This window comes from Rhinopithecus bieti, unplaced genomic scaffold (assembly GCF_001698545.2).
Source record: "Rhinopithecus bieti isolate Rb0 unplaced genomic scaffold, ASM169854v2 scaffold_2574, whole genome shotgun sequence".
Classification (NCBI taxonomy): Eukaryota; Metazoa; Chordata; class Mammalia; order Primates; family Cercopithecidae; genus Rhinopithecus; species Rhinopithecus bieti.
The window spans coordinates 1,921,306-1,932,738 of record NW_016804493.1 but is presented as its reverse complement, the minus strand read 5'-3'; the positions used below and the strand labels follow the sequence as shown (position 1 = coordinate 1,932,738).

The 11,433-nt window shown below is 46.1% G+C and overlaps 1 protein-coding gene across 1 annotated transcript in view; it reads left to right on the top strand.

Moving 5' to 3' along the window:
- VAT1L (vesicle amine transport 1 like) overlaps positions 1 to 11,340 on the top strand; it is a 195,145-nt gene extending 183,805 nt beyond the window's left edge. The window contains exons 8-9 of the mRNA XM_017868657.1: positions 4,385 to 4,468; positions 8,810 to 11,340. Of these exons, the coding sequence (XP_017724146.1) occupies positions 4,385 to 4,468; positions 8,810 to 8,908 (183 nt within the window). The 3' untranslated portion in view covers positions 8,909 to 11,340. The remainder of the gene's footprint in view (positions 1 to 4,384; positions 4,469 to 8,809) is intronic.
- Positions 11,341 to 11,433: the final 93 nt, after the last annotated feature.

Below are 11,433 nucleotides of genomic sequence, written 5' to 3'. Positions count from 1 at the left end.
AAAAAAAAAAAAAGTGCTACAAAGGGAGTGAGCAGTGTTGCACAATGGAGAATAGATGATGAGGGGTGGAGGGAGAGTGACCCACTTAAACAAGATCCCTGGGGAAACGCAGACAGAATGACCTCACACTCCCAAGCCATCCATTCCCTAATCTCCAGAACCTGAGGATATGTTTGTTACCTGACATGGCAAAAAGACTTTGTAGAAGTGATTAAGCTAAAAATCTGAGATGGGGGATTATCCTGGATTATCTGGGGGCCCCATGGAATCACAGTGATTCTTGCAGGAGGGAGGCAGGAGGGTTTGGGTCAGAGAGCCGGTGGTGGGACAAGAGAAGCAGAGTTTGGAGTGATGCCCTTGCTGGAGGGACCATGAGGCAAGAAAAACACACGTGGCCTCTAGAAGCTAAAGAAGGGAAGGAAATAAATTCTGTCCTAGAGCCTCCATGAGGAATGAAGCCCAGCCCTGCGGACGCCTTGATTTTTGGGCTTTCAAAACTGTAAGATAATACTTTTATGTCATTTAAGCCACTATATTTGTGGTCATTTGTGACAGCAGCTTACAGGACACTAATATAGGTGGGTTTCACAAGGTGATGGGTGAGACCTGAAAAGCAGGAAAGAGTGAGCCATGGAAAGAGCTGAGCAATAGGGATTCAGGGAGGGGAGCAGCATGTGCTTTGGCTCCAGGTAGATCTGAATCCCACGTGGGATTCCCTAAGAGGAGGCCAGAATGGTGGAGAAAAATACAGGGGCGGGTGGAGAGGAAGGCAGCGGCCAGATCCTGGGTGTCATGCGTGTCCGCATGAAGAGACCACCAAACAGGCTTTGTGTGAGCAACATGGCTGTTTATTTCACCTGGGTGCAGGCGGGCTGAGTCCGAAAAGAGAGTCAGTGAAGGGAGATAAGGGTGGGGCCATTTTATAGGATTTGGGTAGGTAAAGGAAAATTACAGTCAAAGGGGGGTTGTTCTCTGGTGGGCAGGAGTGGGGTCGCAAGGTGCTCAGTGGGGAGCTTTTGAGCCAGGATGAGCCAGGAAAAGGAATTTCACAAGATAATATCATCGCTTAAGGCAAGGACAGGCCATTTTCATTTCTTTTGTGGTGGGATGTCAATGGTTAAGGCAAGGCAGGGCATTTGCACTTCTTTTGTGGTGGGATGTCAATGGTTAAGGCGAGGCAGGGCATTTGCACTTCTTTTGTGATTCTTCAGTTACTTCAGGCCATCTGGGCGGATATGTGCAAGTCACAGGGGATGTGATGCCTTGGCTTGGGCTCAGAGGCCTGACATGGGGGACATGTGCTCTGCTACAAGGGTTTGTGATAAAGGATTAATTTTCTTAATTACTGTATTTTGCAAGAATCAATACTATTTTTTTCTTTTTTCTTTTTTTTAGACAGTTTCGCTCTGTTTCCCAGGCTGCAGCACAGTGGTGCGATTTCAGCTCACTGCAACCTCCACCTCCCAGGTTCAAGCAATTCTCCTACCTCAGCCCCTCAAGTAGCTGGGATTACAGGCACCCACCACCACACCCAGCTAATTTTTGTATTTTTAGTAGAGATGGAGTTTCCCCATGTTGGCCAGGCTGGTCTCGAACTCCTGACCTCAAGTGATTGGCCTGCCCTGGCCTCCCAAAGTGCTGGGATTACAAGCACGAGCCACTGTGCCCGATATTATTATCTTTAAAGTAAAATTAGTAATGCTTCTGTTCTCAAGATATCAAGATATTGTTATCAGGACACTCCCAAGTCTGAGTCTGTTTAGTAAACATTATCAATCTGTTCCCTTAACCATGAGCATCTAGAGGCTAGGAATATCTAACTCTCTGGGGATGCGGCCAGCAAGTCCCAGCCTCGTTTTCCTACCCCTCACTCAGGACGGAGTTGCTCTGGTTCAAATGCCTCTGACAAAGGTGTCAGCTGGGGCTGTGGTCTCAACTGGGGAAGGGTCTGCTTCCAAGGTCTCTCTGTGGTTGTTGGCAGGATTCAGTTCCTCACCAGCATTTGGACTGAGGGTATCTGCTCCTCACTGACTGTTGGCTGGGATCTGCCCTCAATTTCTTGCCATGTGCACCTCTCCATAGGGCAGGTCACAACATGGCAGCTCAAGTCATCAGAACAAGGAAGCGTCAAGAGTTAGAGAAAGAGGGACTGCAAAACGGAAGTCACGGTCCTTTACTACCTAATTTTGGAAGTGATATATCATCACTTTTGCTCTATTCTGTTGCTTAGAAGCAAGTCACTAGGTCCAGCCTACATTCACGGGGAGGGGATGAGTACCAGGCAGTGGGGATTCCTGACAACCATTTTAGAAGGTGTCTGCTCTAATACATGAACATTCCCGGTAGGTAGTAGCTATGTGGAAACCCTTTGAAAAGCAGAGCTCGCTACAGAAATAAAAGGAATCTACTGGATTATGTATTAGGGCCAAGACATTTAACAATCATATGACACTATTAGTCCGAGATCAGGGCCGGGCACAGCGGCTCATGCCTGTCATCTCAGCACTTATGGGAGGCCAACTGGGGAGGATCACTTGAGGCCAAGAGTTCACGAACAGCCTGGCAACATGGCAGAACCACATCTCTAATAAAAAATTTAAAAAATTTAAAAAAGCAAAACATTAGCTGAGCATGTAGTGACGCTTGCCTTTAATAATCCTAGCTACTTGGGAGGCTGAGGTGGCAGGATGGCTTGAGACCAGGAGGTCAAACCTGCAGTGATCTGTGATTGTACTGCTTTACTCCAGCCAAGGCAACAGAGCAAGATCTTGTTCCCCCCAAAAACTGGTTGATTCTGATCACTGCCGGGTTGTTCAAGGACTGCATTTAAAAATGCATTTGTATTAAATACTGATTTGATAATATGTTACCAGACAGACACTAAAATTAAAAGGTATCCATTTCTTCTACGTGTTTTATCATATATCCATAGCCCTTTCTAGTTATTTTAGTATATGTGTGTTTTTATGGAGACAGAGATTAAAATATTTTAAATATGCATGTCAGTTCTCATTTAGCAATATTACAACATTTAATTCTGCTGTGCAGTCTTTGTAATTAACTGCATATATCTTTATATTCTTTAACAGTCACATATCATTTCCTTTCAGTAGATAAATGTGAATGAGTCATTGTTTACTTAATCATCCCCTTAACTCTGAGACATGTAAGTTGCTTCAATGTTTTGCCATAAAAAGCAATACTGTAATTGAGTATCTTTTGTGTAATAAGTTTTTTTCCCCATAATTTAAATTATGTCTTTAGGATAAATTTCCAGAAAAGCAATTAAAATACAAACATTTTAATAGCTGTGTCAAGTTGTTACCCAAATGTGTAGAAGGCTTCGGTTTTCATACAAGCAAACACTGCTCTATCAATCAGCCACAGGGTGAGTTCCTCAGAGGCAGGCACTGTATCTTACTTTTTGTTGAACCATAGCATCTAGGCTATAAGCAACATTTAATGAATATTTTTGGACTGAATGAACACAAATTTTAAATGTTTGAGACTTCAGGAAAAATATTTAGGCTAGATCTATTTAAAAAAATTTTTTTTCTTAATCAAGAGATGTGGCATTTCCATGCAGATTTCGCTGAGATGTGGAGCACGGGCCTGTACCAAGCACCAAACTCCATAGTACCCTTTCTGGATTTCATTTAACTCTCATGCCTTCCTCCCCGACCCCACCCCTCAACAGTTGGAATTCCACATGGCAACAGAATGAGATGCTCAAAATGCAAACTGGATTCTGCCACAACCTTGCTGTTTCAGAAGGTCCCAGGAGACACCTGTGGGCCTGGCAAGCCCCCAACATTTGAAAAGAAACAGGAGGCCCTCTTTTCTGGGGAGAATACTATAATGTTGAGGGGAAACTCCACTTAGATAGAGACAACATTTCCTCCCAATAACCAGAATCGTGAGAATTTTCCTGAGTGCAGTTCAGCCTTGAGTAATGGGTCAATTTAGCCCAACTGTGAGTCAGAGTTAAATAACACTGAAGCAAGCAGGGCACAAATGACCTTCAGAAAGTATCTTTATTGGTCAAAATGTAATCTGACTAAAGCACCCTGCCACCCTGCGGCATGTCACCCTGAGAATTCCAGACAACCTTCCCCCCACCCTTTTAAGAAACGTTCGTCTACTAATTTCAAGAGCTGTCACCCTCAGTTTTTCGACCCAGAGGATGTTTGCACAAGATCGCTGTGTGTGAATGGCACAACCACAATGAAGTTGCACCCGCAACGTCCAACATCGCCTTCTTAGCCACTAAGCTTGAGCCGCAGCGCCCTCTGGTGGTCACTTGACAGTTTGAGTTTTCCAGGCCCTTTTTATAACGGCAACATCTCACCTAACCAGCACCTCTGTTTCTCACCTTGTCTGGCAGGTGAAGGAGGCCATGCAGCGGATTCACGACCGAGGGAACATTGGCAAGTTAATTCTGGATGTAGAAAAGACCCCAACTCCACTGGTGAGTGAAAAGCAGAGGAGTCTGTTCAGTTCCACGTGAGAGAGCACCACAGGTCAATCAGGTGCACACACAGGTGGAGTAGAAGGAAGTACAGGTAGCTTGTGGGCTAGTGGAGGAGACCAGGGGTAATCAAATGATTTCACACATGAGGGATTCATGACCAACTGAGATGATGCTGAAAAGGCAAGGCCAGTGCTTCAGTGAGAGCATATCAAAAGCAATCTGAAGGCATAGGCAGGAAAGCATAGCAACAACAGACCTGTCTATTACAGCTGCTAGCTCTTGGGGGAAACTCCTGGAAAATTTCAATAATTTCACATTCATGTTCCTAACAGAATGATGCCAGCTGCTTCCGAGATGCTCCCTGATGGTTCCACTGATTTTTTTTTTCTTTCAGAGGGAGAGAGAGAGTCTCACTCTGTCACCTAGGCTGGAGTGCAAGTAGCATTGTCTCAACTCACTGCAGCCCCTACCTCCTGGACTCAAGGGATCCTCCCACCTCAGCCTCTTGAGCAGCTGAGACTACAGGAGATCACTGCCATGCCCAGCTAATTATAATAATTATTGGCCGGGCGCAGTGGCTCACGCCTGTAATCCCAGCACTTTGGGAGGCCGAGGTGGGTGGATCATCTGAGGTCAGCATTTCGAGACCAGCCTGGCCAAGATGGTGAAACCTCATCTCTACTAAAACTACAAAAATGAGGTGGATGTGGTGGCAGGTACCTGTAATCCCAGCTACTGGGGAGGCTGAGGCAGGAGAATTGCTTGAACCCAGGAGGCAGAGATTGCAGTGAGTCATGATTGTGCCATTGCACTCCAGCCTGGGGTACTAGAGCGAGACTTCATCTCAAAAAATAATAATAATAATAATAGAAAACAAAATAAAATTAAAATATAAATAATAAAAATATAATTTAAAATATTATCATTACTATTTTTAGAGACAGGGTCTCACCATGTTGCCTAGGCTGGTCTCGAGCTCCTGAGTTCAAGCAATCTGCCTATCTCAGCCTCCCAAAGTGCTGGGATTATAGGTGTGAGCTACCACACCCAGCTGTGATTTTTTTTTTTTTCTTTTACTGGGACGAAACCCTTATATCCCAGGGATACCACCAGTTCTCCCCAGGGCCTCTCGAGGAGGGACTATGTAGTGGTGTGGTCAGTGCACAGGTCAGTGCACACACCACCCGACTCCATGGATTCAAAACCCTGAGCCCCTGTTTATGACCTGGGCAAGTTACTTGACTAGTCAGCTTTGATCCCCTGTCTGTAAATTGGAGATCGGTAAGTTCTTACTTAGAATAGCATTCATAAAGCATTGTCTGGTATGTACTAAGTTCCAGGTCATCTTTGAGACGGAGTCTCACTCTGTGGCCCAGGCTGTAGTGCAATGGCACGATCTCAGCTCACTGCAACCTCCGCCTCCCGGGTTCAAGTGATCCTCCCACCTCAGCCTCCTGAGTAGCTGGAATTACAGGCACATGCCACCACACTCACCAAATTTTTTTTTATTTTTTTATTTTTAGTAGAGGCAGGGTTTCACCATGTTGACCAGGCTGGTCTCGGACTCCTGACCCCAAGTGACGCACCTGCCTTGGCCTCCCAAAGAGCTGGGATTACCGGCATGAGACACTGTACCTGGCCCTCCTGAAGGCTTTTATCCCTGAGACCTAAAGAAACAACAAGACAGTAGAGAGTGGGTATTCGGAGCAACCACGTGGTGGAAAAGAGGCCAACGGCCTATCTAGATGGAAAAGCAGACTTGAAGGAAAGGGAGCATGTCGTCAGGTTAAACAGAAGACATGGAAACGCAGGAGGGATCCAGTGAGGTCATTTTAGGGCTAGCACCTGATAAAAGAGGAAACAACTCAAGCTCTGGGCTCCGCAGGATGGGTCGCTGTCCACTCAGCAGGTGTTGGAGGAGGGGGATGGAGGCGCCTGCAGAGGTGCTTTCTCCTACTGGAATGACCACTTCTTTTTTTTTTTTTTTTTTTTTTTTTTTAAGATAGAGTCTCATTCTGTCACCCAGGCTGGAATGCAGTGGTGTGATCTCGGCTCACTGCAACCTTCGCCTCCCAGGTTCAAGTGATTCTCAGGCCGCAGGCTCCAGAGTAGCTGGGATTACAGGTGCACACCACACCACGCCCGGCTAATTTTTGTATTTTTAGTAGAGACTGGGTTTCACAATGTTGGCCAGGTTGGTATTGAAATCCCGACCTCAGGTGATCTGCCCGCCTCGGCCTCCCAAAGTGCTGGGGTTACAGGCATCAGCCACCGCGCCCAGCCATGACCACTCTCAGCCCTGAATCTGCCCAGCCAGCACGCTGCAGGAGATGCACTGTTCCTCTAGAATAGTCTGGGCTGTAAAGCGTATCGGCAGCACCCAGGCAGGGGAAGTCGATTGCTATTGGCAGCTCCAGAAGTGAATTTCCTGGGAAGCACTAAGAGTGGAGTCTCTCCTGGGCAGAGCCTCCTCTTGATGAGGCTGGACCAAAGCAAAAGTCGGAACTCATCCTATGATGTGTCATGAGGTCAGAGCAGAGGCAGAACTGCTGCCTCCAGACCCCACAGTACCAGAGGGCAGCCCTGCCCCAGTCCTGGCCATCAGACAAGTGCCCCAGAGAACAGGGGTGGCCTTTCCTGAAGGCAACTGACCTCTGCTGCCCTTACGGCTTCTGTGGTCACATCACCTCAGGGTCTCCCTTTCCAATGCTGCAGAATGGAACTAACAATAATTACTACTATTGCTACGACTTCATAGAGTCGTAGAGAAGATTAAAAGAACCGGTGTCTGTGAGCCAACTGGCATATTGGTGACTATGGATTATAATATACACTACTAAGGGACAGCTTAGTTGGTTAGTTCTTCATTATCCTAAAGCGCTTGTTTGCATACATACCTAGTTGTAGGGAAGAAAACTGCAGAGACCTGGTCCTCCCCTGTGGTATCTATGGTTCGGCAGGGGCAGATGGACATTGGTCAATGAGCCATTCATATAAATGGGACATTGCAACTCTTGATCAGTGCTACAAAGAAGAGGTATTGGGGCCATGAAAGCTCATAATATGGAGATTGTTCCAGTTAGGGAATTCTGCAAAGGCTTCCTTGAGGAAGTAGGATGAGCCCTAAAGGAAATGTAGGGATGAACTGGGCAGAGAGGGTGGAGGAATGACATTCCAGGGAGAAGGCACTGCACATGGCATGGCCAAGGGGGGAAACCCAGCTTCAGGTGAGACAACATGGAGTGAGCTGAGATTCAGGGGCCAAATTCCTGTTTATCAGAATAGGCCGTGAGGCAGCCAGGGATTCTAGTTTGGGAGATCTGGGGTCCAACCTAGATCAGGAGCTAAGAACAGAAAAGAAATCTGAGGCACACACAGCTCACATAGGGGGATGTTAATGGACATTTGTTCTGAGCCTCTCTCAAGTGCCCAGCCGTTTGCTAGACTCTTCAGATACATTGCTCCATCTTCTTTCACCTGGTTCTTGTAACAACTTTATAAGGCAAGTAGATTTATCGCCACTGTCATGATGGAGGAAATGAAGGCCCAGAGGGGTATTCATAACTATGCCAGGTACCAGTGGTTAACAAAAGAAAAGGAACCAAGCAAAATCTCCGTCTTCCCAGAAACTATATTCCAATGGGGAACAGAGACCAAAAAGCAGATCAATACACCTTTGTTCTGGTTGCTGTATCTGTTCTTCCTAAGTGACGGCATTAAGACTTCAACTCTGGGGGTCTGTGCAGCTGACGCTCTCAATACCCCTCCCATCTCCTCTTGGCGCTCGGGTCCCCTGCACTCCAGGGACTTCCTCTTGTGGGCACCTGCCCCTCTCTGCCTGAGAGCTAACTCTCGTCACCAGAGCATGCTTGAGTTTTGCACAGAACCTGCATGGGGTACAGGGAGATAACTCACCTCCCCTGAGAGCAGTCCTTAGCCGTAAAGTGGTTTCCTCCTCCCTCAGAAGGGGCAGCTCTAAGATGTGTCCCCCAGGGTCTCTCAGCGGTCCCCAGCAGGACTGAGTCCCACTGCCCACACAGGAGCTGACTAACTAACATCCCCTGCATTGGATTCTTCCCCTTTTCAGTCTCATTTCTTCACTCCCCTGCTAGTGCTTCATGGGATCATCTCCCAATTCCAGATACTGGCATTCAAATCCTTATCTCAGCACCATCTCTTGGGGTCCCCAACATATGACAGCTAACCCTGCACTGCCTTCCAGGGAAACAAGCAATCCTAGCCCTAGCCCCCAAGTCCTCCCATGGGACTCTGTCAGAGGCCCAGAGATGATGGGTCCGGGTTGCATAGCTCTCAGTAACATCCTCTTTTGAATTACAGATGGCCAATGACAGCACAGAGACCAGTGAAGCAGGGGAAGAGGAGGAGGACCACGAGGGAGACAGCGAGAACAAGGAGCGGATGCCCTTTATCCAGTAACCCAGGACCCAAGTGGGAGAATGTGAAGGATGGTTTGGAAGACGAGGACCCGGCTGAGAAAACTCTTCTGTGCCCCAGTGAACAAATGCTGTAGTCCAGTGCGTGTCGTGTTTGTCTGCAGTCAGCTGAGCTAAAAAGCTGTTGATCACTGTTGTTTTTTGAAATTAAGTGCCAATCCCATGCCATGCAGTATTATGTCCCTCTTCTATCTCTGTATTACACACTCCCCTCTCCCCTGTATCAAAACCATCCATCTGTGGGTTCTTCTTGACAGTTCTAGAACAGCCTTGCAAATTAATACAAGCCCCAGGCCCAATGCCTAAGAGACCAGACATGGGCAAAGACAAGTTTGGATGGAAAGGTGTTATCACAGAGCCCTGTTCAGCTCCTAGAATTCTTCAGGCCAATGACACTTTTTTGCTGCTGACCACCCATGCCTCTGATGAGAACACTTGCTAATTTGACCGGCAGAAAGAGAGTAGGCCAGATGTTTTCATAAGCCCACAAATTTAGAAACTCTTTTAGTAGTACTTTTTCCTCTCTCCATTTAAGAGACGACTATGGTCAAAAGTTTGAGCCATTCTCTTCTACCCCTTCAGTGTTTGACCCTTTCACTGGCTCTTATCCATAAACACAGGGAGGCAGGTATGGATTTTTCACAGAAGACAATGGGTCAGCATCATGAGTTTGAGGACCTGCTGTGAAGATTTATCCTCCAAAACATCTCATGAGCAGAATTCTTCCTGCTCCATATCTATTTTGATTTTAAGAGAACACCACATACGAGATGCATTCAGAAGTCATTCTTGAGCATTGTTGGTGTTTGCACACTTGCCACCTGCATTACCAATTCTGTAAACTTGAATTTCTGGGGGAAAGTGACCACTTTGACCATGCGTGGATTTCCCAAAGAGTTTCCTTGCGGACCATAGGTGGAAAAGTCAAGGAGCATCTCCTTCCTGGCCAAAGCATGTCCCAACATGTAACAAACTCTAGTGATATAAAAGGTTTATATTCAGCATCTGATGCCAGATGTATAGTTCCTCCCCTCCCATATATAAACCCCTGGTGTAGAATCTGCATCGCCCCTGCTCTTGGGAAACCAAGGAACAAGCCACCTGCTCACACACCTTATTCAATTTTTCAGCTCCTGAGAACCCCACCCCCATGTCATTTGACTGCACTTGAGAGGTGAATATAGTTACCCTCGAGAAAGAGGAGGATCTCAATGTCTCCCCCCAATGGCGTCCCTCACTCCCTCATTCCAGTCCTTTTGGCTAAAATGGTTAACTGTCACTCACAAACCAATCTGGAATCCCAGGAGCTCACGGGATTAGTACCCCAACTTTGTGTTCTGAAAAACATCAGAGGGCTTTTACATTGCCCAGTTTCTCCACCAACAAGCCTTAGGGTGGACCCAAGCCTTTCCCCAGGTGGTAGGAACGAATGCATCTTAGCAATTACCTGATTTCCAGTCCTTTTGTAGCAAATGTCACCTCATTCGTGTTCTTTTTTCCTATCCTAAGCTTAGGATGATGAGTTATGTATACCAAATATTTATCTGAAGAGTTTCTCCCCATTGTGAATGTGTATGTAAAATATGAAGACAAGAAAGGGTGCCGTCATCTGAGGAACCAAGGGATGAGAGTATCCCAAAAGAGGACACCAACATCATTCTTTTCTTCCTACTCCAGGACTCACCACTATTCCAGTTCTGGGCCATTTACAGAGATAATGGGGCGTTTATTCCCCTATTACCTTTGCTAAGTGCTATATTATTGGCTGTTTCTCCCGTAACCTTGCTGAAAAGGGGGTCTTGGGGGGAACTGTCATCCAAGTGGCATTCCTAGTAAGTTGGGCAGAAATGACATTTTCCAAAGCTGAAGGAGTGAAGAGCCATTGGCCATATTAGGGTTCTCCGTCCCCAGGGGCGTGGGAACTCAGCTACATTCAGAATTCACATTGCCTTTGTTATGACCAGAGGAGAGGCATAAAAAGGTACTCCCCACCCCACCCCCAAATCTGGGTATGGTTGTGTTTTGTTTAACTAGCAAAGTTAATCCAGTAATCACAAATTATGCCAGATGTAAAGAAACCCCTTTCAGAGTACAGAATGAGAACACTAGAGTTTGACCAGTAAGACTAATTTCTGCCATGAAGAACCGGGGGACTCAAGTTAATTGTTTAACATACTCTCATTTTAAAGCACCTTCTTTCCTGTCTGTTGATTGTTTTTTCTGAAGGAAGTGTAAAGAATGTCTCAGTCTGCCTTAAAGGAACTGTGAAGGCTTCTCTGTAATTTAAGCTTGATTGAAGTGAACTGAAACATTGTCTAATGTCTTCGTGGCTTTAGAGCTTTTGTTATATTGTGCCTACAAAGCAAATTATGTTTACATAAAAATATAAATAAAGTATTCAGCATAGCAAAACCTTGCCTGGCATCTGCTATTCCACATAAATCATTGCTGGATAAGCAGTTGCACTATTTTTTTTTTTTTTTTTTTTTTTTTTTTTTTTTTTTTTTT